The sequence below is a fragment of the Jaminaea rosea genome (assembly GCF_003144245.1).
Source record: "Jaminaea rosea strain MCA 5214 unplaced genomic scaffold BDZ90scaffold_3, whole genome shotgun sequence".
In the NCBI taxonomy this organism is placed as follows: domain Eukaryota; kingdom Fungi; phylum Basidiomycota; class Exobasidiomycetes; order Microstromatales; genus Jaminaea; species Jaminaea rosea.
In genome coordinates this window covers 1,081,080-1,108,452 of record NW_020289977.1, presented here as the reverse complement: position 1 = coordinate 1,108,452, position 27,373 = coordinate 1,081,080, and the positions used below count along the sequence as shown (strand labels likewise).

Below are 27,373 nucleotides of genomic sequence, written 5' to 3'. Positions count from 1 at the left end.
CTTCACCCCGCTCCTTTCTTCCCACCTCGATATATGCTACTGCGCTTCCTTCGAAACATTACTACCAAAGCAAGCATGTCCCACCCTCCCGCCTCCGTGGAGCTCTCCACGGCAATCAGTGCCGTCTCGCGCGCCTCGCTCGCAACCAGCTCAGTCTTTCGCTCAATCCCATCCTCCCTTACAAAGGAAGACAAGTCCCCAGTCACTCTGGGAGACTTCGCCGCACAAGCAGTCGTCAATAGCGTGCTGCACGCTCATTTTTCTCAGGACAAGATCGTCGCAGAGGAGGAGGCGAGTGCTCTCAAGGAGAATGGCGAATTAAGGGGCAAGGTGACGGCATTGGTCAAGGAGGCGCTCCAGCGAGACGAGGCTGGATTGACGGGGCAAAAGGATTTCAAGCCGCAGTGGACAGAGAAGGCAGCTAGTGACGAGGCCGTAATGGAGAGCATTGACCTCGGGTCCTACTCTGGCGGCTCGAGTGGTCGCTTCTGGACGCTCGACCCCATCGACGGCACCAAGGGCTTCCTCCGCGGAGGACAGTATGCCGTCTGCCTCGCACTCGTCGAGTCCGGTAAGCCAACCTTGGCCGTCATGGCCTGCCCCAACTTGCCGTTCACGAAGGACGTTCCCAAGCCACAAGAAGGCGACCGATCAGGTGTAGACGGGGGCGGATCACTCTTCGTCGCCGTCAAGGGCGGAGGAGCATGGCAACGCTCCCTCAACCTCAGCGCCGCCTCCGCCTCTTTCCAGCCCATCTCAATGCGCCCGCGTGATGCCTCCCTCACATTTTGCGAATCAGTCGAGGCTGGCCATTCGTCGCAGGGAACCAACGCAGAAATTGCCAAGCTCCTCACCATCACCGCCCCACCGGTCCGCATGGACTCTCAAGCTAAGTATGCCTCCGTCGCACGGGGGGATGGTGATGTCTACCTGCGCCTGCCTACGGGCAAGGGAGAGTACCAGGAGAAGATCTGGGATCACGCTTCGGGCCAGCTGCTCTGCGAGGAGGCTGGGGGAAAGGTCACAGACTGTTCGGGTAAAGACCTGGATTTCGGACAGGGCAGGACCCTGAAGCTTAACAAGGGTGTGGTGGTCGCGCACAGGGACGCGCATGAGGAGGTGCTCAAGGCAGTACAGGAGGCGCTGGAGAAGGAGGGCAGGGGGTATCTTGCGAGGGGCGAGCCCGCACCGGCGCTGTAAGGCTATGCTAATATGAGAAGCTCTCCGTCCGAATGTCAACAACGCCCGCTGCGGCTAAGGCCTGCTTGGCCGCTTGCTCGAAGGGGCGAGCGCCGCAGATGTAAGCGATACGGCCGGCGAATGCTTCACAGGGCAGCTTGAAGGTTCCGGCGTCGCTGTTGCTTTCGCCAGCTTCGCTGAACGAAGATGGCGTAAGACGAGTGCCGTACCACGCCGTTGCCCGCGGAGAGAGAATAGTGGACTTCTTGAGATGGGCAGCCTCACCATCCTGCTCATCCGCCTTCACCAGATAGTGAACCCGCAGTTCCTCCTCGCTCCCTGCATATCGTGCGGCATCCTCCACAAGCCCCCGCATCGCCTCGAGCTCGTCTGCTCTACAGGCCACGATAGCCAGCACATCCCTCTTGCCCTCACCTACCGCTTGCCCCTCCCGCAGCTTCCCGCTCAAATGTGCAAGCAGCGGTGTGACCCCAATCCCACTGCACACGTACACATTTCCCCTCCCCTCCGCCTCCTGCTCATCAGCAGCGGTAAACTCGCCATCCACCCCGAGAACGGGTACCTCTGGCGCCCAGCTCGGCATTGCAGCCTGAGAGTCCTCCTCCCGCGCTGCCGTGATGCGCTGCGCCATACTGAACAAGGTGGGAGTGACGCCTCCTCGTGGTACGCGACGGAGAGTGGTGGTGAAGTGCCACTTGCCCTTACCCCCCTTGTCATGCCAAGCGCGGGAGATGGTCCACGATCGCGTCCCATCATCGTTGAGATCCTTCTCCCCACCGGGGAACTGCGCCATGTGGCTATACAGGGTGACCCGAGTGTCGAGCAGGTGAGAAGCGTCGCAGATGATATGCTGGCCGGGGCGGTAGGACTTGCCCGTGCTGGCGGGGCACGACCAGGTGAAAGTGGCTAGCGTGGGGGAGTGGATGGCCACATCCGTGAGGGTGGCGACGGCGGAGGGCGTGCTTGAGCCCTTCACGCCAGCATAGCGCAGAATCGGGTTGTAGGGGCTCCACCCAACTGCTTCCTTTCCTTGCTGCTCGGTCACGCCCAGAGGCAAAGCACCTTCAATCATCGAATATCCCGTAACCCATAGTTTCGTGACGCCGCTGACCCCTCTGACGAGCCTGCGCGCCTCCTCCCCGCTGACCACCTCCGCCTCGCAAGTAAGGTACAGCACGTCCGTACCCTTCTCCTTGAAAATCGGTATCGTCACCCCAGCAACGGGGTCACCACCACTGATGTTGCCTAGACTCTGGAGAAAACGATTGCCCGAATAGTCCGGCAGAAGCAGGCAATGTCTCTCCCGCTTTGAATCCCAGTGGTGCTGAATGAAGCCAGAGCGGCCGCCACGAATGTTGCAACCTAGCTTCGATCGGTCGCCGTAAGCCTCCGGAGAGGCAGTGTGGCGAGTGCCGAGGTAGATCGTGTCGCTATTCTCGATAGCCTTGATGATCGAGGGAGGGAGGGGCGAAGCTGCCGGAAGAGTAGGGCAAGCGTCGAGCAGCTGAGGCTTTGTAGGGCGTGGGCTGAGGTGGCGGATGTTTATGTCTTTAGAGAGAAGGAGCCGCTGGATTAGCAATCGCCCTCTCATGAACGTCGAAGATACTCACACTTAGGGCAATTGCCCATGCTAGCCGTGATACCCAGCTCAATGTCCCACGTCTCCTCCTTGTCATCTACTCGCCTCGAATCCCTGATCCAACCCTCGTACTTGTTTCGCCTGCGATTGCTCAGCAATACACCTACACTAGCTGTGAGCATTTCTTCTGCACCTTCCCCCTCCCTCATCTCAGCAAGATGTCCCGCAAGTGGTGTCCCTTGCGGAAGACGCACCCCTTTCACTCCCACCCTATCCTCGCCCAGCTCATCCTTCTCGGCCTGCACAAATCCCTCCTCTCCTCCACTACCAGCAAGCAAGGAGACCCAAGGTCTTCCATCTGCATCCAGCGTAGTCAAGGGCAAGAACTGCAACTGCAAGAGAAAGCTCGCAGATCCGTAGAGCAACCCCGGAGTGATCCCGCCAGGTCCCTCAAAGACGTCGTCCGCGAAACCGCGTTGTTCTTGTAGAGAGGTCTCGCCTGGGTGCCAGCGACGCAGGTCATGTTCCGTCAGTGTCATGTCGTTGAGGGAGAATGGAAAGGGAAGCAAGGTCGATATGAATGAGGTGAGAGGAATGAAGCGAACGACTCGAGGCGTCGAGTGAACGGCGTCTTACGGCCGCCCGCCGCCTCGGCGTTTGCTTTGCGGGGGAGCAGACCTGCGCTGCGCACGGGCCCTTGCTTCCCGTAACGCAACCTTGCTCCTCTTCACTCAATTCGATCAACGGATCCAACATCGTGACATCATGATGACATTGCAATAACCCAAGATGAGCAGCGGCCCAGAACAAGCGCGAGACTAAAGCTGAGGGAGAGAAAATGTAACTATGGAGGCAGAGCCGAGCGACAAGCTATATTATAGCCAGCGAGCGAGGATGTCCAGTTCGTTGGGCTGGCTGATGCCTGGGGATATGGTCTACTACTATGGCCGGGGGATACGATGGTCGAGGAAGGTGAAGGGCAGGACAGCTTAGCTCCTGCATCTTGTCTGCATGGCTGCGATCTGCTTATCGGCAGATGATATGGTGCGATTGCTCGAGACTTGCATGAGAGCGAGGGAATGAAACAGACCAGCGAGTGGGTATACCAGAAGCGGTGCTCCTTTGGGAGCTTGAAAAGTTGCAACTCCGTCATCATCATCAGCGTCCATCTGCAGGCCCACCTCCCATCGGCTCGAGTCCCTTCGCTGTCACCTCTGGACTCCAATCTCCTTCGCCAAGATCAAGCGAGGGCAGCATCGGAGCCAAGCTTCCACCATGATCCTTCGGCGGGACAGCCGGGCTACCGTTTCCTGCCACCTTGCCTGGAAGCGGTGGGACAGGAGGCAATGGCGACTCCGGTCTTGGAGGGGTATCCGTGTCTGAGTGAGTAGAGCTGGACCCGACGCCGCGGATCGTACCTGAGAGGGACCGGAAGATGCTTCCCTTTCTGCTGCCTGCGGGGGATGGGTTGTTGGAAGCGGAGGCAGGCATAGCAGCCACGTCGAGCGTGCCACCGCCACTGGGACTGCCACTGGGCCTGCGAGACCCTCCACTTCCCTGAGAGCTATTGAGGCTTCGTCGACCGGGTGTAGGGACCTGCTGCGGGTGCGGCGCGAGGTAAGAAGAAGAAGTAGTCGAACCCATCTCGTGGTTGACGGAGCCGGAGGAGGTCGAGGGAGGCATGGCTGGCGGGGGATGCGCATCGTTGGAGTGGTGTGAAGCGCCAGGCTGACTGCTGCCCCCATCGCTGACTCGTGGCAAAGAGCGTTGCGAGTTGGCGGGAGAGCCGGTCATCACAGCTCCAGCGAGTCCGCCGACCCCACCGCTGCGCTTGTCGAGGGAGTAGGAGGAGGCTGCCTTGTTCATGTCGCTTGGCAAGGGAGATCGCTCCAGCGACGGCGACGCGGAGGGCCTGCGACCTGTCTCGCCGTTTGGCTGGCAGACCTTGAGCCCCTCGAGCTGGGTAGCCCACACCTGGTGGGCAGTCCACCACGTCCGGACGATATTCGCCGTCTTCTCGCGCGAGGAGGCGACCGTGCCGTTCGAGCCGTGGCTGGCGGTCGAGGCCGCTTCGCCCGAGGGCGTAGTGACGGGCGGTACACTGGTGCTGTTGTCGCCTCGTGCCTCGAGGAAACCGCCCATTAGCGTCTTGACGCTCCCGAGGTACTCTGCTTGGATGCGCGCAAATGCTGCAATGAGCAGATCTACCATGCACTCCACCCCGTGAAGGAACTCCGGCAGCTCATCGACCAGGTGAAGGTGCAGCGCCGCAAAGCCATTGGCAGACTCGACAAGACGACGATGCTCCTTGTCCAACGACGTGGCTCTCATGCCCTGCTCCCCCTTGGCAAGTAGCAAGGTGCGATATCGGATGTAGTCCTCTTCTCTTTCCTCCCTGCGCATGAGCACTTCCCGTGGGCCAGAGAAGATGCCGCGCACCTTCTCCAATGGTGGCAGAAGGGTGAGTTGAACGGCACGATCTAGCTTGGGGAGTGGTCCCTCGAGCATCTCCTGACAGAGGGCGCCGAAAGCAGTAAGGTGCTCCGTCTCAGTCACATAGACGTTCTTCCATGCGGCGAGGAGGTCGAGTTGGCTGAGGATTGAAGCCCTGAGGAGAGTGGGCCAGCGACTGTACTCAGTAGCCAGGCGATCAATGCCTCCTTGCAGCGAGTTGAAGGAGGCAAGTAGCCGCGGCAAGTCGGGCGACTCTAGCACGTTGGTGCCCACTGCAGCCAGGTCTGTCGCAACCGTCGGCGTCGAGCCTGAAGCCTTGTTGCGGCGAAGCGTCTTGGACGCATTGAGCTTGTTGCGCGTGAGGCTTCTGGTCATGCCACCTGGTGTCTGCGCACCGCTGCTGCCTTCGACTCCTGGGCTGCTCGCACTACCCAAAGCACCTCCGTTTCCAGCGACGTCCCTCGCTTTTCCGCCACCAATGATCTGCGTGATGATCTCGCGCCTCCTGTTCAGCTCATTGATCGAGTCCGCCACGCGTTGGATCTCTTCAATCGCCATCACGAGATTCTCGTAGTCCGGATGCGTACTAGGTGTGGCCGCGAGGATCTGCTTGAGCAGCAGCGGATACTTCAGCATGCGCTGCACGGGCTTGATCAGGAGCGAGGCCAGGTCCCACGCATTCGTCCTGCGTCGCGCAACGGCCGTGCATTCCTTTAAAAACTGCGCTGCTCGCGAAGAGGTGGAAGCCACGTCCCGCAGGCGGGTGATGGAGGCCTCATGCTTCGAGCAGTACGCGCCGTACACTGCTTGGATACGGGAGGCCAGCTGCCGGAAGGCCAAACCGATGGTATCATCGTTGCTGTCTTCGAGGTCTGCTGCTTCGGACGGCAGAGAGTTGGCGGCGAGAGTACCCATCGATGCCTCAAGGAGACAAGTCATCTCGTCTGCGAAGGCTGTGCAGGCTTCGACGCCCGTGAAGATGACGCGGATGTCAGAATGGCTCAGAGGGGCATCGCTGCTGTTGCTGCTGAGAGCGCCAGCTGGCGTTGAGGCTGAGGAGCGAGTGTCGATGGTGACTGCTGGTCTCCCGCCGGCCGGAGGAGTGCCATCGCCGCCAATGATGCCGCCTGTGCCGCCGCCGCTGGTCCTGCTTGCAGCGCCTTGAGAGATGAGGGAGCTCATGTGGCCGTGTGCATCCTGGAATGTGGAGGTCGTCGAAGTCGAGGTGGTAATGGTCGGCATCGGTGGCGTTGCTGGTACTCCTGGCGTCGTGCCGCTCTCGCTGTACCTCGTGCTCACAGAAGTCCTCTCCTCGCCTCCGCTCTTGGAAGCATCGGTAGGTCTGGAGCTCGACCTCGTCGCGTCTGAGCTGACTGACTCGTCCTTCGACTTGGAGCCAGACGTGACAACGGATGAGCGATTGCTGATCGAGCCAGAGGGAGCAGGAGAAGGCAGCGGGTGCAGCTTAGTATCAAAGTGCATGGGCGGCGTAGCCATAGCAGGCGATGAAGCCTTTCGATGCAGACCCGGCGAGGGCGTTGTGCCCTGGTAGGCGCTCAGAGCGACCTCGCCTGATGCGCTGCGGAAGTAGCTGCGAGAGGCAGCCGCATTTCGGTATGGCAGGTAGCTGCTCGACGACGTGGCGGAAGCTGGATGGTGTAGAGGCGAGCCAGTAGCGCTGAAGCCTGACCAAGGCGTGCCGGGCGATGCCGACGGCCATGCTCCGACCCGTGCCCGAGCGCGGGACAAATAGATGTCGCGAATGACCGTGAGGTCTGATGCGTAGCTTCGCTCAGTGTGGACGAGCTCGCGGATGACGTTGCGGCGCTTGAGGATACGCTTCATGTCTTCGTCGAGCTCACCCTTGGTCCATGCGGTTGGTGGCGTCCTAACACGGCCTCCCATGACAGGAGAGGGTACGACGGGCGAGTTGAGATCGCTGCCTCGGTCAATGCTTGCAACGTCTTGCGACGAAGAAGTCGCGCTCTGGAATGACGCGATGGATGGCTTCTGCGCAAGGAGGGAGAGATGCTCGCGCGCAGGGGAGAGGGGAGAGCCCGTCTGGTCGTCGTAGATTCTCCTAATTGTCGGTCTTGCTGGCGTGGCATCCTTCTTCTTGCGCACGCTCGCCCGTCCTAACCGAGCCTGCTGCTGCTTTGAGTCCTCTTCGCCCTCCGAACCATCATCCTTTGTTCCGCCAAATGGCCACTTCTTCCCCTTCAGCGTGCCCTCACCAGGAGCCGAAGCTTTTCGCTGTCGAAAAGCGCTCGCCAACGCAGGAGGCGTGACTTTGCGCAGATTCTTGGCTCTGGTGGCAAGCGAAGCTCTTCGACGGCCAGGCGTGGACGGCACCTCGAGTCGAGCAGTCGCGTCCTCGCCGTCTCCGACATCATGCCCAATCTCATCGCCATCCTCGTCCTCTTCCTCACCGTGTTCATCCGCCTCATCTCCGCCATGCTCCTCCTTGAGCGCGCTGCCCTCTGACTCGCTGCGATTGCGGCTATTTGACAAGACAAGCGGCTCAGCGAGTCCGTTTGCTCCACCAGCTTTGGCATGCTGCTGCGACATGTCAAACGTCCCGCCCATCCTCGCAGCCATCTCGACGCTATTCCTCAGAGGACTTACACCGAGCGCTGAGGGCGAGGTCGACGGGCCTGCAGGCGCAGCTGAAACTCCGTGCGAGCCTTCCTCGTTGATGGACGAACCTTGAGCTGGGATGGCGGACGAAGAGGGTCGAGACGAGTTGCACCGCTCAACATTCTCCAGCGTCTGCGCCGTCCCTGGTCGTCGCGAGCTTTTCGTGGGTCGATTCGGAGGGTTGCTGATGGCAGAAGCTGCCGAGTCACTGGACATGACCGGCGGGTGAGAGGATTCTGTTGCGACTGATTCAGACGTTGGGTCGGCGTCGGCATCGTCTTCGATGGAGGACAGTACTCGGTCCTTTGATGTGTTGGCCAGCGTTTGAGGTGCATCCTCGTAGACGGAAACGGTTGATGGGGCACGCTCTCGCAATGCAACGTCTGACGAGGCAGTGGAGACCGAGGTCGATGCTGTTCGCTGACCATTGGCGGTGGTGACCCAGGCTGCGACTTCTGCAGATGACAGTGACTCGCCCAGGCCACTTGGAGGCCTCCTGCTGGTGTTTGATGCATTCGAGGAGCTACGGTAGCGTGTGAGCCGCTCAAAGTAGCTAGACGCGCTCTGCTTGGCTTCTGGCGATCCTCGAGGCATCTGCTGTCTGGTCGTACCTCCGAACTTCGACGCCAGCTTGGCAACGCTTCCGCCTCCTACTCCGTATGGTGCCGCTCGAGGTGACGCCGGAGCCGCTCGTGGTAGTGACCTTGGAGACGGCAAAGGGGAAGGTTGGTCGACGCTCAGCATCTGCCTTGGGCTAGTAGATGCTTCGCCAGCCCCGTAGCTGCCGCTAAAGTCAAACTCTTGCATGCCTGATGAGCTGGAGCGAGGGGGTGGAGTAGGGAATGGCCCTGTCTCGCCGTCGTAAGAGCGCAGACTGCTGCTCCGAGGAAGCGGTATGTGCCATGACGAGCTGCTTTGCCCGCTCTGCGGTCTGCTTCTGAGCGATTTGCGTTCTCGCCTTATTCTGCAACGCTCCTCTCTAGCAGCGATTGACGCAGGCGACTGAGGCTGAACGCCGTCATCCTGCTCAAGAGCGGGCAAGGTTGCCGCATCGTACGTCTGGGCTGCCCCTGAGGTGCTGGTCCCTGCGGTCGTCGATGTCATGTCAGAAGATGCAGAGTTGGATATCGACATGGTGAACGGTTGAGGAAGGGGAGCAGATTCTGAGCTCTGGGCCATTGCAATGGTGTTGGGGCTCGGAGTACGCGGGGGTCGACTTGCCGCATTTTGAAAACGAGAGCCGCCGACGCCGCGTGATTGGCCATTCTGGAGCGTTACGAAGCTGCCTGGCTTTTTGTCGCCGCGAGGCGGCCAGCTGCCTGCTCGCTTCATTGTCGGCGGCGAAGATGACTGTGATGGAGATGGAGGCTCAGCTGCAACCGAAGGTGAAGCAGCGTGGGGTGAACCGGCAGGTGATTGCGAGGGGCCTGTGACGGCAAAGGAAGCGTTGGTGGGCGTAGGCGTCGTCGTGGTCCAGTCAAGATCCGCGCCTGGCATTCCATCTGCTCGTGGCGCTTCGGAGTAGGCCTCTTGCTTCAGCTCAGCCCTGCCTTGACCTTGGCTAGAGGTGGGTGGGAGGCGACTGTTGGCGTAGGGGTGAGATGGAAGTGAGAGGAGTGATTGAAGATTAGCCGTCGGCGGAGGCGGTGGTTGGTAATCTGGCATCCGAGGTGGTCCCGACGACGACATCGTCCGCGCTTCATCAACGCCTCCGGCCGTCGCAAGACCGGGTCGAGATGAAGCATCGGCGGCAGCGGCAGCAAAATCAGGGCCGTCGCCATCGCCGCCGCTCGGCGTACTGTCGTCCCGCGGAGTATTCTTCGACTTTCTCAGCCCGCCAAAGAGCTTGCCCAACGTACTCGACGATGGGACGGGCTCTGACGCCCTCGGATGCCGATCGACTGCCTCTGATACGTTCTCGCGAGACGTTTTTGAGCGCATTCTGCCCATCATAGTAGGCGGAGGCGCCATCAAGAAGCCATTGGAGCTATCCGTGCTTGCAGCTTCGAGGTCAGCTGCACGCCGCCTCGTTAGCGACGATGTGGATGAAGAGGCCGATGCCATGCGATCTCGACCTAGCTGTTTGGTTGGGATCGGTGGTGGTGGAGGATTCTCGCCGTCGTCCTCAGCCGCGCTGCTACTCGCACCTGCTGCGTTGCTACCTCTCCTCCTGCCCGATCCTCTGCTCGCCCCACCACTGCTCGCAGCTGAAGGACGTCGTGAGGACGTCCACGTGACGGGCGAGCCATGAGCGTTGTTGGCCTCCCACAATGCTGTCATCGGTGATCTCGGAGACGATGCCTCTGCTAGCGGCCGACCTGAACCGGACCGACTACGCTGAGCACCTTCTGACTCGAAGAAGGACGATGTGCCTGACTCTTGAGAGTCAGAACGACTGCTAATTGTCGCCTCCCGATCTCGATCTTGGACGGTGGCCTGTAGAGTACCGCGAAGGATCGTCTTGCGTGATGACGGCCTGGGTGACCCGCCTGGAGAGGAAGGAGGGTCGCCTAGCTGTGTACGAGATGGTCTGCGACGACTGCCCACAGTTGCTGTCGAGGATGATGATGGTCTACGTGCGCGAGAGCTGCTGACGACGGACGAGGCAGACGATGATGATGATGGCTCCTCGGAGAGGAAGGAAGCATTGCGCACTAGCGGCGGCGGCGGTGGTGCAGGAGGCTGTGCGTTTGATGTTGCCGTCTCATCTGCTGCTGATGCTGATACTGCTACTGCTGAGTCGCCGGCCATGTTAAAAGGTCTGGTGCGACGAGCTGTGCGAGCTCGATGATCCGGTGGCCGTGTGTGGCCAGATGAGAGAAATGGAGGCTCTCTACACAGGCCAGCTGAAAGGTGAGGAGGCTTGAGGGACCGCGGAGGCAGAGGCGGGACAGCGGAGCGCTTTGACCTCGGCGTCTCAGGCGCGAGATAGATTGAGCCAGCCGTGCCGCCGTCCAATGCCGACAAGGATCTGATCGCAGTGGCGGTGTTGATGGTGGGATGGCGATGAGGACGAGAACGTCTGTCTCCGCGGGATGTCTAGGAGACAAGACGTGTTATGGAGAGCAGCAACCTTGAGCGAGCCGATGAGGGTTGCAACGAGCTGCTGCTCTCCCTCGCGATTGCATTCGGGGTGCCACCCCGCGCTGAATCAAACTCCGCTGCCACATCCACGTTGAGACTAGTTATCGCAGAGCCTGCAGAGCCCGCAGAGCCCGGACCATCGAGGGCCACTGTGTCGCCGCGACCTCTTTTCATTCATTTTTCGACGACGACGATGCGCTCGGCGACGATGACGACGACGACGACAACAGCAAGCCAGACGTGATCAGCGCCTTGACCTGGTGAGAAGGCGACAAGCCTGCGGGCTTCCGCAGGCCTGCGTAAACCATCTTCCGTCTCGCAAAGCGCGGCATCATTCCCGACTGAGAGCGCCAGAGACCCGCAGCGATGAGACGTGTGAGGATCATTGCCTCATCAAAACCCTTGGGTGCCGCGATGGTTTACTACCCCTCTGAACACTCCTCAGCACCGCGTCTTGTTCCCAACACTCCCATGCGACACGATGCCGGCGGTCGTGGCCCTGACCGCCTGCGTTCGCCGCCGCCTCCACCCCCACGGACGCCGTCGAGTGCTTCCGCTCATTCTTCCGCGCTCTCACCGTGCCATCATTCCATCCTATCGCAGCAATGAGCAACAAGAACATCATCATTGTGCACGACGTCCTCGGCACACTCTTCTCTCTCACGAAGCCCACGGCTCTTGTCTCCTCCCTCTTCTCCTCGCAGCTAGGTGGCGATTCCCAACCGGCTGTACGCGCTCGGTATGCAGAGCTGGTCGTAATGGACTGGTACCACTGTGGGCAGCGCGACTTTACCAATCTCTCGCTCAACGGCAGCTATACGCCCATTGGACAGGTCTTCAAGGCGGCCATCAATCGCGTTCTGCTGATGAGTGGGCTGGTCCCGCCCGAGTTGGCTGAGAAGGAGGGTGGGCAGGTCAGCGAGGAGACGCTGCGTGAGGTAAGGGCCCGGGCAGCAAAGGGGGAGAATGTGTTTGGCGATATACCCGATCAGATGATGGCTACTCTTCCTGCGCTGGAGAGCAGGCCGGGCATGGTCGAGGCGTTCAGTAAGACGTACAGGAGCCAGGAGCTTCGCCCGAAGAGTGTGGGGCACGTCTCGCTGTGGGGAGCTACAAATGGCTCACTGGATCTAGCGGGCAAGCTCTTCAACGGTGCGCTCGGCCAGTCTGGAGTGCAGAAGCAGGAGACGCAAGCCAAGGGGGATGGATACAGCGTTTGGTCATGTGACGAGATCAAGGTGGCTAAGCCTGATCCGCGTGTGTATGAGGCGGTGAAGCGCAAGGTGCTTGTGGGGGACGGACTCAAGGCGGACGATTCGAGTCTGTGGTTCGTGGCATCCCATACCTGGGACACCGATGCGGCAAAGAGGGCTGGGTGAGTGTGCGACCGAGCAGCAGAAGGAGTGTCCAGGCTGACCATGGCCCTCATTCACACTGCAGCTTCAAGACGCTCTGGGTCAGCTACGAGGAGTTTCATCCCGTCTCAGACCTTTATCTCAAGCCGGACTTGATTGCTGGCGACTTGAACGAGGGAGCCAGGAAGATTCTCGAGTGGGAAAGCCAGAATGTCTGACGCTGCTGCAATTCGAGCACTCTGTCACGCCCATTAGGTCAAGGGTAGTAGAAGATATCTCATTGTCTTTCTATAGTCGTCGATATCTGATCGTGTCCCTATGATTTGTGGTTGTCCGATGGTATCCATGTATTCTTGGATATCTGATCGTACCTCTACACTCGTAGGTGTCTTTGGTGGAAGTATTGAGGGAGTCTACGTCCAGGAAGTAGCCTCTGAGACGCGAGAGGAGGGCTTGTATGGGCGTGTTTGGCTGCTTGTCTCTGTCTCCTCTGATCTCGCCCTCCCTTGCCCCCACCCACCAACCCCACCAACCCGCCCGCAGCTCTCTCGTTATCCCCGCCCTTTACCTCACTCTTGTCCCCGCGCTTCCCTGAGCCTACGCCTGCTCATTATGCAAAGTCACTCACTCCGCTGCCCATGAGCTCGACCCAAAGCCCGCGCTCCACACCGCTGCCCTTTGTAAAGTCGGGGAAGAGCTCCTCCTCGAGTGCAGTGCCCAGTGCGAAGGAGTGGACCATCCGACCATCCTGTGAGGCACGAGAGGAAGTCAATCAGAACGACGCCATGTGACTTGCTTCGTGCAGAAGCTCACCTTGCCCGCGCCACGAGCGACCTTCATCTCCTTCTAGCCGCATTTTCCGGAGCCTCTCTTTGGGCTCTGAACTGACCTCCCCACCGCCTCGAAGATCTCCGGCTCTCCGGTTGACAGCACGGGGCGAGGGGGGTCGATGGTGACGGCAGAGGAGTCTTTGATCTGCTCGATCATGGTCCAGATGGGGCCCATGTGAGTCGGGCCGTGATGTAGAAAGGCAGTCGCTTCCAGCTGCCCTGCCCGTTGAATGGGGCAGCCATCAGCTCAGCCCTCTGCTCCGCCAAGAGAGGTGGGCGGTCCTCGGCGCCAGACTTGGTCATACGGCCTGGAGCGCGGAAACTGCCGTCGTTCCCCCTGAGGTCCAGCCGAGCCATCACCTGCGGCCACGCGTTGTCGGCGTCGCTCCCCCACTTGTCCCAATGATCGCCCAGGCCGAGCTTCTGGTAGACATGGGACCTCTTCTCCCTCGCGTGCTTGCCGTAGGATGTCAGGATGGTGATCCTCTTCCCATCCGGCATCCTGAGCTCCTTGAGCCTGTTGGTCAGCACGAGGAGCCCCGCCGCGCCAGCTTGAGCCTCGAAGGTTGCCCAGGGCAGTAGAGGCAGGCGACCTTCCTCGTCGATCGCGGCAATGTGAGCGGCGCGTTGAAGGCGCTCTTTCTGCTCTTCTTTGCTGAGTGTCGAAAAGAGCTTGTCGGCGAGCCTCTGATATTGGGGGCTGAGGGGCCACGCCGTCTCCTGCCAATACTCCTCTTTCTCCGGATGCTGTCCCGAGCGAAGGAGGATGCTCAAACCGCCGTACAGAGCGCTGGAGGCGGGGTTTAGGCAGAGGAAGAGCTCTTTCTTGGCGTCGAGCTGCCCAGACACGAACTTTGTCACCACCGTTTGAAGGCTCGTCTGGCTCTCAAAGTGCATGTCTTTGAGAAAGCGACCAGGAACGACGCTCTCCAAGATTCGAGTGGTGACGGCGCCATTGGTGTTGACACGGAGGGCAGTCTCGTATTTGCCCTTGTCCAGGAGACCTTTGTAGATCCCTTGGAGCTGCAAAGACACACTCCGAACCTCTTGCTGAGCCCACCGTACAGAGCGCTTTCTCTCGGGCTGGGGCAGACAAAGAGGTCTTTGTTAATGTTGGGCTTGCCAACCACGAATAGAGCAGTCACCGTCTGAAGCCCAGTCTGGCTCTGTCTGCGCCTTCGACTCGAGCACGATGCGTGCACCCACCAAAAAGCTCGTAGAACTTGCGCAGGTGAGATTGCAGGCGGGAGTACATGTTGATCGATCTTCCGAGGTAGAAGAGGATCGCCTTGCCGTTGAGAAAGGCCACAAAGAGTAAAGGTCATGCCGAACCACCAGGGCTTACAGCGTGCTACCAAGCTCCTTGCCTGCCACCGTGTCTTGTTCTTGAGCTCTGCTGAGTCAACTTCGAATCGCTGGAGGATATCGAGCGCAAAGTCGATGATGGGATGCTTAATGACGACCTTCATTTTGGCCAGAAGAGCGATGCCCTCGTTGTCAAAGGGTTGGTCCGTTGTTGGCGAGGAAGCTGGCAAGGAGCGGCGAAGTACCCTCGTGAATCGAGCCTTCGGCCTTGCTAGACGAGGACAGACCTAAGGAATGAATAGCTCGTGTTTGTTGTCCGTGCTGGGGTGGTGTGCAGACGTGCGGAGAAGCAGCATTGGGTCTTGCGGGCTGGAGGCAGCACTGCCCTCGCCCTCCCTTACTCTCGTCACCGTCCGAGGCCTCCTCTCTACTACCGCGACGGCGGAAGAGAGCGTAGCAGAGGAGGAGAGTAGCTGCGTGTGCGTGCTCTCTTTTGACTGTGGAAAGAGTTGGTCATACGCTTCAGGGAGGGGGGATGTGTCGGGGGGGGGGAGGGGGGTAGACGATGCATCGATGGATGGATCGATTGGACAGTTGCTCGAGCAGGCTAGTGATGGGGTGATTAGTCTACGTGGCTCAGCCAGGCACACGCGAATCCCCCTCTCTCGGGTGCCTGGGCTGGTCGGCGGACTGGGTGGGCCCGCGAGCACGGCTTTTACCATCATCCGCCTGGTCCGCACGATCTCTTCGGAGGGGTAAGAGCAATGAGCCAGCCACACCCCGTCCAAGCGCCCTGAACTCTGCCTCGATGCCTCTCGGCAAAAGCTCCGGCTGACACCCACAACATCACCGACTGCCCTATCCGTGCCGCGCCACGCGTGCCATACGGGAGTGGGGGAGGGGAAGAAGGCGCAACGGAGGAGGGAGCATGATGGTAGCAAGGAGGAGTAAGCATGGATCACACCAAATCGTCGAATGACTATTGTAGATTGAGTGAGCAATGAGAGCACAGTCGCAACTAAGGCAAAAATTGACGTCACTCGAACCGGGAAGGCGGCGCGGAGACGCGAGCGCCGACCTACTGCTCATTGACGAAGATGGCGGCCATACCCTGTGACGAGGAGAAGAGAAGAGAAGATCAGTTACTGTACTCGTGCTTTCGATTCGTCTTCTGCTTCTCTCACCATTCCGGAACCGACGCACTGCGAGAATCGAGGGTAAAGGCGCGTCAGTGTCACGGTCGCTGCGGAAAACGCGTCCGGCTTCTCCTCACCATCGAGCTGCAGAGGATCTTACCACCCGTCCTCTTGGCAATGGCGAGTCCTGTAGCGATTTGCCTCGATCCAGTCGCACCGAGGGGATGCCCAAAGGCAATTGCACCTCCGTTAATGTTGACCTTGGCGAAGTCGATGCCCACCTGCTCGATACTGTAGACGGCCTGGGACGCAAAGGCCTCGTTGATCTCCCACAAGTCGACGTCGCCCTTGCTCAAGCCGGTCAACTCCAGCACGCGAGGGATAGCGAAGGCGGGACCAATGCCCATAACGTTGGGTGGCACACCAACCACAGCTGCCGTGACGTACTTGCCAATGATGGGAAGACCGAGCTTCTTGGCGACGGAGCGACGCGCGAGGAGGACGGCGGCGGCTCCATCCGAGACCTGCGAAGCGTTACCAGCAGTAGTGAACCCGTTCTTGTCAAAGGCAGGCTTGAGCTTGCCCAGAGACTCGGCAGTGACACCATCGCGAATGCCATCGTCCGAGTCGACCGTCTTCTCGTTGCCGTCGTCGTCGGCGTACTTGACGGGGACGATCTCCGACTTGAAGTGGCCAGCCTTCTGGGCCTTGACGGCGCGGGCGAAGGACTCAGCGGCCTGAAAGCGAGAGAAAAAGGAGCAAGGAGGTCAGCTTGCAACTTAAGGCTGAGATCCACATGTCATCGCGATGCACGCACGAAGGCGTCCTGCTTCTTGCGGTCGACCTGGTACTTCTTGGCAACATTCTCCGAGGTAATACCCATGGGCATCAGGCAGTCAGAAGCCTCCTCGTTCTCCATGACAGCGTCCGACATCTTCTCGGGCATGACACCAGCTCCCTGCAAAATGCGAAAGGTAAGAGTAGACGGGGTCAGTCTTGCGCGCTTTGGATCTTGCCCGCGGTCTGCGCGCACGCACGTAGTTCTGGGTCATCGATTCGACACCAGCACCAATACCGATGTCAATCTGGCCCATGGCAATCTCGTTGGCAATCTGGTTGACCGTAGCGAGACCGGAGGAGCACTGGCGGTTCAAGGTGTTGACGGCCGTAGACGAAGGGAAGCCGGCCCAGAGAGCGGCCATACGGGCAACGGTGGCTCCGCCGCCCGGGGGAAGGACGTTTCCGACGGCAATGTCCTGAACGAGCTTGGGGTCGATCTTGGACTGGGCAATGACGCCCTGCGCACGGCGAGGCGGGGAGAGAGGAGAGATGCGAGTCAGTAATGCTGCGAGGTTGTGGGTGGGCGCGCTGCGACTCCTCTCACCTTGAAGACAGTGCCGAGCATCTCCTCGGGGCAGCACTGGGCGAGACCACCCTTCTTGGCCTTGGTGATGGGCGTTCGAAGGGCAGAGACGATGACGACTTAAGGGTTGCGGGACGGGTGGAGAAGGAGATGTGCTGCGTAAGCTCCCACTGTCTGCGCTCAATGTTGCGCTCGATGCTCACCGTCATTGTCGTTCTTGGCAGTTATGTTCTGCTTTCCTTGGGGAATGGCGGCCATGTTGTAGTTAGATTGAGGGGGTGTTGGGTGAGTTGGTGGTGAAGAGGGGAAGGCAAGGTGAGCGCAGGCAGGCCGCGCTCAAGAGGGCGCCCACCACGCCGGCCTCCGGGCGACATGGCCCACTCACATCGTGTCCGGTGTTGAAAGGCCGGATGAGGAGGCCGCACCGCCACGTGGTCACCTTGCCCACATGGCGGGGGCGGTGCATGCAAGTCCAACAGGAGACGGCCAAAGACGCAGTCAAACAATGTCACTGGCTCGCCTCGCTCCACGCCATCACCACCCATCGCGACGACTCCTCAGCGCAATGGACTCAGTCCACCGCCTCGACTATCAAGCAGGCCAGCCCTCCGGTCCGCACCCACCTCCGCAACGCAATGGAGCTCCTCCAAGCTACTGGTCCTCAATCCGGACGCGCGTCTCGCCCTCGTCGTCGTCCTACTCGTTGCGCCCAGTCCTAATCTTCACCACTCTCATCTCCTTCCTCTACCTACTCATCATAGCCATCGCCAACTTCAAGTCGCTCAACGATCAGGACGAGACGGCTAAGCTCAAGACGTTTGACATCATCAGTGCAGCACTGTGCCTCTTTGCAGCGGCGGTGGAGGCATTTGGCTTTCTGGCCGCGGTTAAGAGCCACGTAGGCTGGGCGAGCCTGTATGCGCGGGCGTCGACCCTCGCCCTGGGGGCAGTCGTGGCGGCGGATGTAGTGGCAATCGTGGAGCAGTTCACTGCCAAGTCCGACCTCATCGGCGGGTGCACCAAGATCTATACGGGTGCCGCAACGTGCAAAGATGGACAGTCCAGTTGGTGGGGAGACTGCACGCCTGGTCAGCCTATGACGGCGGAGCAGGCAGGCAAGTATTGCGAGTCGCAGTGGAAGAAGGGGACGATCTGGGACTTTGTCTGGTGAGTTTGCGTGGTAAGTCTCTGTCGAGTGACGTGATACTGACCTGCGTTCTCTGTCCCTCTTCGCCGCGCCACCCAGGCTGGTCCTCGCTGTGGTCCTCGGCACATTCTTTGTCCTCCTCGCCTTTGCCTTTGTTCGTCAACTGCGCAACCCCGGCGGTGTTCGCGGCCGCACTGGCCCTCCCCAGCAGCCGGGCCAGCAAGGCTACTCGAACGCATTCACATATGATGACGAGAGCTCGCCCTTCGACGGCGGGAGGGGAAGATACAGCTACGAGGACGATGGGATGGGTGGACACCACGCCTACCCGCCTCCGCAGGGCCCGCCCCCCGTGGGCGTCACGAGGGGTTACGCCGGAGACGACGATGCGCCTGCGTACGAGGCTCCGCCAAGGAAGAGTATGGCGAGTGTCGATCTGGACCGTAAGGATCCGAATATCGGACAGGATTCGACGGGTGGGAACGAGTACGGCTATGGGTACAGGTATGGGGCGGAGGATGAGGAGCAACAGCGCAGACCCGGTAGCAGCCGAGGCGTTGGAGGTAATGGACCCAGGACATCGGACGAGACGCTTCGTGGTGAGGGAGAGCAGGACGGGAGGGACGGGCATGCGAAAGTGTGAGATCGAGGCGAGCAATGCCGGGGTGTATTCCGAAACTCTGATATCCTATATGTCGCCGTCTCTGATCGCACCAACTGAATGACCGCTGATCCGGTTGCGAGGCCGTCGCGCGCCCGTCACGAGCCCGTCGCTCATCGCCATGCTGGCGGGACATCTCTCCGCATCTCGTCCTCATCATAGTCAGAGGCGTCATCTTCATCGTCCTCCTCGCGCTCCTCCCTCCTAGTGTTCCACTCCCTTCGCCTCCCCGTAACCCCACCGCGAGTCAAACTTCCCACCAGTCTAACGAGCGCGTCATTCGCGGGCGTGGGCACCCCGACCTCCCTGCCCGCACCGCAGAGCCATCCATTCAAGTAGGCCATCTCTGTCCGTCTGCGAGGCACTCGTCTACCTCTACCACTGGGAGATGAGGAGGCAGAGGGCCCGCGAAGATCGCGATGCATGCTAGAGAAGTTGTGCGAGGTAGCTCGGCAGACTTGATTGACCGTTGAGAGGAGCGAGGGCGGCGTCAAGGAGGGGTGAAGGAGGGGCTGGGATGAGGCAGAGGAATCGCCAGAAAGGGGCCGCTGAATGAGGTGGGACCAATCTGCCATGCTTGGCAGGACAAGACGGCGTCTTCTTCTCTCACTTGAACGGCGGCGTGGCGGTGGTGGCGATAATGGCTCGTCCGCAGCCAAAGGCCCGGCATCTGGCTCCTCCCCCCTCTCGCGCATAGCCATAGCCAGGAACACTCTACTTGCCTCATGGCATACTTCCCACCACATCTCTGTAGCCCACTCGTCGCCCACCAGCTCGCCATTCTTGCAGTCTAGAATAGCCGTGAGCGGGTTGATGCAGGCATTGACGACGAGCTTCTGCAGGGCTCGAACTTGGTAGCTGTGCCAGTCCGGGGTGACCTGAGCCGCTAAATCGGGAATGGAGAGGAGGGTAGCCATTGTGGACAGCAGCGTGTAGTGCTGTCTTGAGCCCCCTAATGAACCGGGTAGCGGGCCAGGCTGGGTCTGCGGCTCTGACTGCTGCGACTGCCCTTCTTCCTGCGGTCCCGCCGCAAGCAACATCGTCTCCGGGGGCACGCCGAGGAAGATGTTACCCAGTCCAGCATGAACAATATGCTCCTGCCTCTTTGCCCACGCCCCGTGCGTCACATTCCCCACAAGAAAACGTGGTCTCTCCTCCTTGACCGGCCAGAAGCTCTCGGCCACCTCGTCGAGCAAGCCCATCCCATTTTGCAGTAGTACGACTGTACTAGCGGGCGTCAGGCGCGGTACCAGGGGCTGAAGAGCTTCAACGGTCAGATCTGCCTTTGTCGTAACGATCAAAGAATCGATTGCGTCTGGCCTGGCAGAATAGCCCAGGGCTTCGACTATGGAGCGGGACTCGCTCGCAGAAGCAGAGGGAGGGCCAGGCAGGCCAGCAGATGTAGGCGAGGACCTGAAGACCTGTCCGACGCCGGCCACCTCTAAGCGATAGCCATTGGCTGCTTCTGTGCTCCTCACACCGGAATGCTCAACTACCGTACCACGGAAGACTTCAGCGCGTGCTTGGTTGCGGAAGTGGAGAGTAACGCTTGAGCTGTCCGGAGAGGGGAGATATGACGACCATGCTGATGCGTGTGCTCCTGAAGAGGACTGCGAGGCTAATGAGAGTGGCAGAGGGAGGAGACCGGGCGGTTGATGAGACTGCCGCACTCGAAGGGCTCTGCGGAGGTGATGAGAGACGAGAGTGCCTATGGAGCCTAGCCCGAGGACATGGAAGCGCATCCCGCTGCGCCCGGGAGGATTGGCGGCGATGCCAAGGTTGCTGCTGATGCTATGAGACGCAGCGCTGTCGTCTATTCGAGTGCATTGAGGCGTGAAGGGGGCGGCGGGCCAGGGTGCAAGTTGGCTGTTGGCGGAGCAGTTGCGGCGGCGGGAAGGATGGACGACAATCTCGTCGTAAGTCGCTCGCTCATCGGCAAGACGGACCAACTTTTTGGCCCAACAGACTCGGCTGACCAAGCTTGCCTCCCCGTTCCGCTTCGTCTTCGTCTCGCTCAGATAGATTCGCGAGCGAGCGGGCGTGTCGGCGTCAGGGCGAAGCGGGTGGGAGAGAGCGTGACAAGGCTGTCGAGCCGGTTGAGCCAGATCTCGCGCCCGCGCCCGCGCCCATTTCATCCCGAAAGGTGCAGTGCAGCTCCGAGGCGTGCTTTGCATGATAGGAGGGAGGTGTGACCTCGTTCCTCATCTTCCTTCCTCATCATCATCCCATCACGGCGCTCACAATGACGCTCCTCACGGCGCGCTCAGCAGTAGCAATGAGGCCGCTCGTTAGGGCTCGCAGCTTGGCTGTGGCTTCCCCCTCATCCTCGCAGCTGCTGACGCGAAGGACTCTGGCAGCGACCCCGCATCGCCTCGTATCGGCCAGCAGGCGCGCCTGCACCAGCAACAGCAATGCTGCTCAGGCATCAGCATCCACCTCAACCTCTCTGGAGGCCCGTCCTGCCTTTGGAGCACCTCACGTAGCCTCATCGGTCTTTGCACCACTCGACACGTTCGAGGAGCGCCACATTGGACCACGAGCCAGCGATGTGCCAGAGATGCTACAGACGGTCGGGTACAAGACCCTCGACGAGTTCATCGCAGACGCAGTACCACCGCATATCAGGCTCGAGGAGAGCTCAGTCGACCCGCAAGTCATTCGACCGCTGGCTGAGAGCGAGCTGCTACGTAGAGGCGAGGAGATTGCTTCGATGAACCAGTGAGTGGGCTCGAGGCAAGGTGGGTAGTCTTGCATTCATCGGGGCGCTGACGCCCTCCTGTCCCATCGTCGCGCAGAGTATACAAGTCGCTCATTGGCATGGGCTATCACAACACGCTGGTCCCTCAGGTCATCCTGCGAAACGTTCTCGAGAACCCGGCTTGGTACACGAGCTACACTCCCTATCAACCCGAAATCTCTCAGGGTCGCCTCGAGTCGCTCATCAACTTCCAGACGATGGTCAAGTCACTCACTGCCCTCGACATTGCCAATGCCTCTCTCCTCGACGAGGGTACGGCAGCTGCAGAGGCCATGATCTTGGCGTACGGTCAAGCCCGCAGTAAGCGCAAGACGTTCCTCGTCGACCGTTCCGTTCTGCCTCAGACGATTGCCGTTCTCAGACAGCGCGCCAAGGGCTTTGGCATCAGCGTCGTCGTCTCTGACCTGCGCACTCAAGGCCTTCCCGCGGAGGACGACGTCAAGCGCGACGACATTATCGGCGCCCTCGTCCAATACCCAGACGTCGACGGCAGGCTGCACGACTGGGCTCCCCTCGCCAAGGATGTCAAGGAGGCAGGCGGTCTCGTTGTAGCCGCAACGGATCTCCTTGCTCTCACCATGATTAAGCCTCCCGGAGAGTGGGGAGCAGACATCGCCCTGGGCAACAGTGCCCGCTTCGGCGTACCCCCAGGGTACGGTGGGCCTCACGCAGCCTTCTTTGCCGTCTCGGACAAGCTGAAGCGCAAGATCCCTGGTCGACTTGTTGGGCTCAGCAAAGATCAACAGGGCAACGCTGCTTACCGCTTGGCGCTGCAAACGCGAGAGCAGCACATTCGACGAGAGAAGGCCACGTCCAACATCTGCACAGCGCAGGCCTTGCTTGCTAACATGAGCGCAATGTACGCCGTCTATCATGGACCACAGGGTTTGCGTCGTATCGCTGCCAAGGTGCATGCCCTGACGTGCGTGGTCAAGCACGAGGTTGAGAAGCTGGGCCTGCGAGTCATCAACAAGGATGGCGCCTTCTTCGACACGCTTACCATCGACCTGGCCAAAGCTGGGATTGGCGCCGTACGCGTTCACACCGAGGCGGCGAATGCGCGCATCAACCTGCGCCGTATCTCAGACACGCGCGTCGGCATTACGCTAGACGAGACGGTCACGATCGAAGACCTCACAAACCTCCTCAACGTCTTCTCACGCATTGTCAAGGACGGCGCTGACAGCTACAAGGCGGACGACCTCGTACGCATCGGCAACGAGCTCTCCCTCGACTCCTCGAGTCTGGACGCCCTGCGCATCGCCTCGGACTCCTTCGATCGCACCAGCTCCTACCTCACCCAGCCCGTATTCTCCTCGCATCGTTCCGAGACCCAGATGCTGCGATACATTCACTCGCTGCAAGCCAAGGACCTTTCCCTTGTCCACGCCATGATTCCCCTTGGTAGCTGCACAATGAAGCTCAACGCCACCAGTTCAATGGCCCTCCTCTCCAAAGCAGAGTATGGCGCCTTGCACCCTTTCGCCCCCGAAGAGCAAGCACGCGGCTACGATGTGCTCATCCGCGAGCTCTCCAAGGACCTCTGCACCATCACCGGCTTCCCTGCTGTGTCTCTTCAACCCAACTCTGGTGCCCAAGGCGAGTTCGCAGGCCTCTCCGTGATCCGCGCCTACCTGGACGCCAAGGGCCAAAAGAAGCGCGACGTCTGCCTCATCCCGGGCTCGGCGCATGGGACGAACCCAGCGTCGGCCATCATGGCAGGCATGAGGGTGGTAGCTATCAAGAATCAGCAGGATGGGACGCTCGACCTCGATGACCTTCGCGAAAAGGCCGAGAAGCACAGTGAGAACTTGGCAGCCTTCATGGTCACGTACCCCTCGACGTACGGTGTCTTTGAATCCGGTATCCAAGACGCCTGTGAGATCATCCACAAGCACGGCGGGCAGGTGTATATGGATGGGGCAAATCTTCAGGCGCAAGTAGGATTGACAAATCCTGCAATCATTGGCGCGGATGTTACGCACCTTAACCTGCACAAGACCTTCTCCATCCCTCACGGTGGTGGTGGACCGGGCATTGGGCCAATCTGCTGTGCGGAGCATCTCGCTCCGTACCTCCCCGGACACCCCTTGGCCTCCACGGGAGGAGAGCAGGCCATCGACCCCATCAGCGCTGCTCCCTTTGGCTCCGCCTCGATCCTTACAATCTCATGGGCGTACATCAAGCAGCTAGGCTGGTCTGGCTTGCGCCAATCAAGCGCGGTAGCCCTGCTTGCAGCAAACTACATGGCCGCCCGCCTCGCACCGCACTACAAGTTGCGCTACAAGAACGAGCGCAACCTTGTCGCGCACGAGTTTCTGCTGGACCTCGCGCCTTTCAGCGACCACGTCTCCGTCAGCGATGTAGCTAAGCGCCTGAGCGACTACGGTTTCCATGCTCCCACCTGCTCCTGGCCCATCAGCACCGGCCTGCTCGTCGAGCCCACCGAGTCCGAATCCCGTGAAGAGATGGACCGTTTCGTTGAAGCGATGATTTCCATCCGTCACGAGATCCAGGATATTGTGGACGGCAAGTCCCACGCAAAGGACAATGTCCTCAAGCGCGCCCCTCACACGGCAGCGGTGGTCAGCAGCGACGACTGGGACAGGAGCTACGCGCGCAGCCTGGCCGCGTACCCTGTCGAGGGTCTCAGGAGGAACAAGTTCTGGCCCGCAGCAGGAAGATTGGACGATGTGCATGGAGATCAGAACTTGGTCTGCGAGTGCGGAGATGTGGCGCAGTATGCTGAGCAGGAAGAGGGCAGCGCGACGAAGCGACCGTGAGGCAATGACGATGTCTCATAGGCTGCTTATGATTCTCAACCCTCGGTCTCGATCCAAAGCAAGCGCATACATGACGGACTCGCCACGGAACGGCGCGAGCCAGTACCCAGCTTTACTCCCTCGATCTTCTCTTCTCTCTCCCGTACCACCCCTTTGTAGTCACCGTAGATCACCCAGCAGCACGCTCAACGCGGCGCAATCCCCCTTTTTCCCTCTTGCTCCGTATTCTCGCACCGCCCCATCATATCATTTGTACCATCGTTTCAACACACCCAATGAAGAAGAAGAATCAACCGCACACCGTTGAAAGATATGCTACTGTACGATGCGATTGATGCAGCCAATGATGTTGGCCGCTTCCCTCCTACATCGACGCCACAGTCTCCTCCCCACGCCCGCGCTACGTTCCCGGCACACCCATAGTTGCCAACCCTTTGCTCCACTCAATGACCCTCGGATGAGCCATGACCTTCTTGGGGTCAAAGCGACAGACTTGCAGTCCCTCCAAGCTAGTCGCACGACTCAGGGCCACATAAGCCTGGCCGCGTTCGAAGACCCTGCCCAGATCGATCTTACAGCAAGGGATGGTCTGACCCTGACTCTTGTGAATGGACATGGCCCACGCGAGGATCAAGGGTAGTTGAGAGCGTTGTGCTTGGATCTCCCCGTTGGGCAGCTCGTTCTTCCACGTCTCCGTCTGGATCAGCTCCGTACGAACCCCATTGCCGTTCGGCAGAGGGAAGCGGACCAGAGGCCATTTCTGCTTGGCAGCAGTCGAGTTGGCTGCGGCGCCTTTCCTGCCTGCGCCAGCTGCGCCAGGCTCAGGAGTGCTGCGACCGCTTCCACCGCCGTTACCGCCAGGAGCACTGAGGGATGCAATTGCACCCTTTTCGGGGCTCTGCTCGCGCATGGTCCACTGCTTTTGGAGGTCGCCAAGTTGATCGAGATACTTGTCCTCGTACAGATTTGGGAGGGCTTGCTTGGCCAGACTAAACTCGTGGAGGGTCAGAAAGCCTGCGCGCAAGAGATCGGACAGAAGTGATGCTTAGTAGAGGCAAACTCGATCTCTCCACGCTCATACGCGCTGCTCACCCTTGACAACTCCCGTCGAACCATTGACCAGCGTTTCGTCCATATTCTTGATCAGCATTACTTGGGCCTCCTTCTTGAGGAAGATTTTGGGCGGCGCCATGAACTGCGAAAGGACCTTCTCGAGCTGGTCAGGGGGCAATTGACCAGTGTCGCGGGCCTCGTAGCTCTGCCCGAAGCCCTTGATCTGGATGAGTCGCTCCTTGTTCGCCTTGTCGACGTCTTCACGATGCGGGAACAGTTCGGTGGGCGTGACGTCGAGGGCTGCCTTTGGAGGGCGATTGAGGCTGCGGAAGCCTGCGGGCGCGCAAGAGAGGGTGATCAACATTGTCAGCATCTCAGTCTGAGCTTGCGCAGCTCATCGCACACTCACGCTCGACCGAGTCCTTGCTCAAGGTCCCCATGCGCATCTCATTGAGCATCCTGACGAAAGTCTGATCTTTCTGACGGAAGACCTGCGTCAAGTTGACCTTGTGAGAGAGCGCCTCGTCCCACATCTTTGCCTCGAAAGCGAAGCGCGTGCCTGTATTCTTCATGACTGGAGGCAGCTGGAAGAAGTCGCCTGTGATGATGATCTGGATACCGCCAAATGGCTTGCTGGGCGTCTTGCGCAGGGCACGAGCTACGCCATCGAGCTTGTCGAGAAGGTCGGGTTCTACCATAGAGACTGTGGGCAAAGAGACGGCGTCAGTACCCTGTCCACCTCTCGAAAGCCCTCTGGATTGGCCGCACCTACTCACCTTCGTCAATGATGAGGACTTGGGTCCTCGCCCACCTCCCCACCGCCTTTCGATTGCGGCGAATCTTGCGTACGAGCGTAGGCACATCCTCCAGTCCCAAGCCAATGCCTGCAAAGCTATGCAGCGTTACACCGCCTATGTTGCACGCCGCAATGCCCGTCGATGCAGTGACAGCGACACAGTCTTGTCTCTTCTCGTACTTTTTTTTGAGGACCTTGATGATCTCGCGGAGTAGGACTGACTTGCCCGTACCTGCCGACCCGGTGAAAAAGACGCTCTTACCCTGTTGGCAGACGAGGTCGTGGACGTAGCGCTGCTGTTGGCTCAGCATGAACATGCTTGGTACCGTGACGTCCTTCTCCTCCTTGGAGACAGTCTTTGACGAGCCACTCTCTGCCTGCTGTCGCTCGATTTCCTTGCGTTGACGCTGGGCGAGGAGCTCGGCCTTGGAGGCAGGTCTAAACTGGGGTGCAGCAAAGTCTGCCGGAAGCTGGCGAGTCTTTGCGGCTTCAGAGGTGGAAGATGCTGATGAGATACTGCGTTCTGCCATGCTGCTGCCCTTACTTGGCTTGGGAGGGGACGGAGGGGAATCCGAGTGACGAGATTCGTTGAAGCTTGGAGAGCGAGCGAGGCCACGAGACAGGCCAGAGACTCGCACGCCAGAGAGCTGTGATGATGAGGATGAATGCTGGGATGGAAAGGGCTTCTCAGAAGGGAAAGGATCAGGTTTCATGGGCTTCAGAGCGTTGGGATAGCCTGCAAGGAGTGGCGGGACATTGCGGTGAATTCAGTAACAAACCGCATATACTCAGATTGCTTGCTCACCATGCCCTCGTCGAGCGTTCCCATCGATATCGTAGAGCATCTGACGAGCAGCTCTCTGCTTTTCAGGTGGTGTCGGCTCCCAACCTTCGATATACTCGGTTTGGCTGCTACTCGTCGAGGTGCGTTCGCGGGCCCGTTCGTCGAGCTTTCTCTGAGCCTTGGTTGGCGCCACCTTGACATCATCGTCTCGCCCGTCGTCCCCAAGATCATGCGAGCTACCTGACCATGACCTCTTGAGCGCATTGAGCCCCGAGCGAGGCTGTATGCTGGCCGACATCCGTGATGATGATGATGAGGAATACACCCGGTGTTGGTTCGAAAGACAAGAGGCCGAATTCTCAACGCGTCGCGCCTGCTGCCGCCGCCTTTGGTTTGTCCGCCTCCAAGTGCAGACGGGAGCGGGTCGAGAGCGGGTCGAGTTGAGTCG

At 59.9% G+C, this 27,373-nt stretch overlaps 10 protein-coding genes across 10 annotated transcripts; 4 read left to right on the top strand and 6 right to left on the bottom strand.

Annotated features, from left to right (window-relative positions):
• The first annotated feature begins 2 nt into the window (after nt 1-2).
• Nucleotides 3-1,601, top strand: BDZ90DRAFT_231131 (3(2),5-bisphosphate nucleotidase HAL2). The gene has a single exon (XM_025505731.1). It carries the CDS (start codon nt 76-78, stop codon nt 1,198-1,200), a length of 1,125 nt encoding a protein of 374 aa, XP_025363745.1. The 5' UTR covers nt 3-75; the 3' UTR covers nt 1,201-1,601.
• BDZ90DRAFT_139726 (hypothetical protein) lies at nt 1,043-2,894 on the bottom strand. The gene has a single exon (XM_025503452.1). It carries the CDS (start codon nt 2,789-2,791, stop codon nt 1,208-1,210), a length of 1,584 nt encoding a protein of 527 aa, XP_025363744.1. The 5' UTR covers nt 2,792-2,894; the 3' UTR covers nt 1,043-1,207.
• Nucleotides 2,895-3,534: 640 nt separating this feature from the next.
• Nucleotides 3,535-10,949, bottom strand: BDZ90DRAFT_231130 (hypothetical protein). Its single transcript, XM_025505730.1, has one exon. It carries the CDS (start codon nt 10,619-10,621, stop codon nt 3,938-3,940), a length of 6,684 nt encoding a protein of 2,227 aa, XP_025363743.1. The 5' UTR covers nt 10,622-10,949; the 3' UTR covers nt 3,535-3,937.
• A 177-nt stretch (nt 10,950-11,126) lies between these two features.
• On the top strand, nt 11,127-12,782 carry BDZ90DRAFT_231129 (hypothetical protein). The gene is made up of 2 exons (XM_025505729.1): nt 11,127-12,329; nt 12,395-12,782. The coding sequence occupies exons 1-2, from the start codon at nt 11,560-11,562 to the stop codon at nt 12,525-12,527; spliced, it is 903 nt and encodes a 300-aa protein (XP_025363742.1). The 5' UTR covers nt 11,127-11,559; the 3' UTR covers nt 12,528-12,782.
• Nucleotides 12,783-13,292: 510 nt separating this feature from the next.
• BDZ90DRAFT_259186 (hypothetical protein) lies at nt 13,293-14,394 on the bottom strand (the record flags this gene model as incomplete). Its single annotated transcript, XM_025508143.1, has 2 exons — nt 13,293-14,155; nt 14,346-14,394. The coding sequence occupies 2 exons, from the start codon at nt 14,392-14,394 to the stop codon at nt 13,293-13,295; spliced, it is 912 nt and encodes a 303-aa protein (XP_025363741.1).
• Nucleotides 14,395-15,410: 1,016 nt separating this feature from the next.
• Nucleotides 15,411-17,227, bottom strand: BDZ90DRAFT_231126 (thiolase). The gene is made up of 7 exons (XM_025505728.1): nt 17,147-17,227; nt 16,965-17,062; nt 16,618-16,878; nt 16,398-16,538; nt 15,718-16,317; nt 15,629-15,646; nt 15,411-15,555 (listed from the first exon to the last, which is right to left on the bottom strand). The coding sequence occupies exons 1-7, from the start codon at nt 17,199-17,201 to the stop codon at nt 15,523-15,525; spliced, it is 1,206 nt and encodes a 401-aa protein (XP_025363740.1). The 5' UTR covers nt 17,202-17,227; the 3' UTR covers nt 15,411-15,522.
• Nucleotides 17,228-17,476: 249 nt separating this feature from the next.
• On the top strand, nt 17,477-18,945 carry BDZ90DRAFT_231125 (hypothetical protein). Its single transcript, XM_025505727.1, has 2 exons — nt 17,477-18,110; nt 18,190-18,945. The coding sequence occupies exons 1-2, from the start codon at nt 17,509-17,511 to the stop codon at nt 18,731-18,733; spliced, it is 1,146 nt and encodes a 381-aa protein (XP_025363739.1). The 5' UTR covers nt 17,477-17,508; the 3' UTR covers nt 18,734-18,945.
• On the bottom strand, nt 18,865-20,493 carry BDZ90DRAFT_278515 (hypothetical protein; the record flags this gene model as incomplete). Its single annotated transcript, XM_025509097.1, has 1 exon — nt 18,865-20,493. The coding sequence occupies one exon, from the start codon at nt 20,491-20,493 to the stop codon at nt 18,865-18,867; it is 1,629 nt and encodes a 542-aa protein (XP_025363738.1).
• A 437-nt stretch (nt 20,494-20,930) lies between these two features.
• On the top strand, nt 20,931-24,594 carry BDZ90DRAFT_250480 (putative GCV2-glycine decarboxylase P subunit). The gene is made up of 2 exons (XM_025507693.1): nt 20,931-21,469; nt 21,547-24,594. Exons 1-2 carry the CDS (start codon nt 20,994-20,996, stop codon nt 24,290-24,292), a joined length of 3,222 nt encoding a protein of 1,073 aa, XP_025363737.1. The 5' UTR covers nt 20,931-20,993; the 3' UTR covers nt 24,293-24,594.
• Nucleotides 24,595-25,459: 865 nt separating this feature from the next.
• Nucleotides 25,460-27,267, bottom strand: BDZ90DRAFT_139552 (hypothetical protein). Its single transcript, XM_025503450.1, has 4 exons — nt 26,947-27,267; nt 26,118-26,877; nt 25,755-26,048; nt 25,460-25,678 (listed from the first exon to the last, which is right to left on the bottom strand). Exons 1-3 carry the CDS (start codon nt 27,221-27,223, stop codon nt 25,793-25,795), a joined length of 1,293 nt encoding a protein of 430 aa, XP_025363736.1. The 5' UTR covers nt 27,224-27,267; the 3' UTR covers nt 25,460-25,678; nt 25,755-25,792.
• Nucleotides 27,268-27,373: the final 106 nt, after the last annotated feature.

Bases quoted from the DNA above. Each gene is read 5' to 3' on its own strand.
- BDZ90DRAFT_231129 (XM_025505729.1), top strand. From the start codon at position 11,560: ATGAGCAACAAGAACATCATCATTGTGCACGACGTCCTCGGCACACTC. The intron at 12,330-12,394 runs GTGAGTGTGCGA...TTCACACTGCAG, and splicing joins GATGCGGCAAAGAGGGCTGG to CTTCAAGACGCTCTGGGTCA.
- BDZ90DRAFT_250480 (XM_025507693.1), top strand. From the start codon at position 20,994: ATGACGCTCCTCACGGCGCGCTCAGCAGTAGCAATGAGGCCGCTCGTT. The intron at 21,470-21,546 runs GTGAGTGGGCTC...ATCGTCGCGCAG, and splicing joins GAGATTGCTTCGATGAACCA to AGTATACAAGTCGCTCATTG.
- BDZ90DRAFT_231131 (XM_025505731.1), top strand. From the start codon at position 76: ATGTCCCACCCTCCCGCCTCCGTGGAGCTCTCCACGGCAATCAGTGCC.
- BDZ90DRAFT_231125 (XM_025505727.1), top strand. From the start codon at position 17,509: ATGGACTCAGTCCACCGCCTCGACTATCAAGCAGGCCAGCCCTCCGGT. The intron at 18,111-18,189 runs GTGAGTTTGCGT...CGCGCCACCCAG, and splicing joins ACGATCTGGGACTTTGTCTG to GCTGGTCCTCGCTGTGGTCC.
- BDZ90DRAFT_139552 (XM_025503450.1), bottom strand. From the start codon at position 27,223: ATGTCGGCCAGCATACAGCCTCGCTCGGGGCTCAATGCGCTCAAGAGG. The intron at 26,878-26,946 runs GTGAGCAAGCAA...CACTCCTTGCAG, and splicing joins GAACGCTCGACGAGGGCATG to GCTATCCCAACGCTCTGAAG. The intron at 26,049-26,117 runs GTAGGTGCGGCC...CTTTGCCCACAG, and splicing joins CTCATCATTGACGAAGGTGA to TCTCTATGGTAGAACCCGAC.
- BDZ90DRAFT_231126 (XM_025505728.1), bottom strand. From the start codon at position 17,201: ATGGCCGCCATTCCCCAAGGAAAGCAGAACATAACTGCCAAGAACGAC. The intron at 16,539-16,617 runs GTGCGTGCGCGC...CGCATTTTGCAG, and splicing joins AATCGATGACCCAGAACTAC to GGAGCTGGTGTCATGCCCGA. The intron at 16,318-16,397 runs GTGCGTGCATCG...TCTCGCTTTCAG, and splicing joins GCAAGAAGCAGGACGCCTTC to GCCGCTGAGTCCTTCGCCCG.
- BDZ90DRAFT_139726 (XM_025503452.1), bottom strand. From the start codon at position 2,791: ATGAGAGGGCGATTGCTAATCCAGCGGCTCCTTCTCTCTAAAGACATA.
- BDZ90DRAFT_231130 (XM_025505730.1), bottom strand. From the start codon at position 10,621: ATGGCCGGCGACTCAGCAGTAGCAGTATCAGCATCAGCAGCAGATGAG.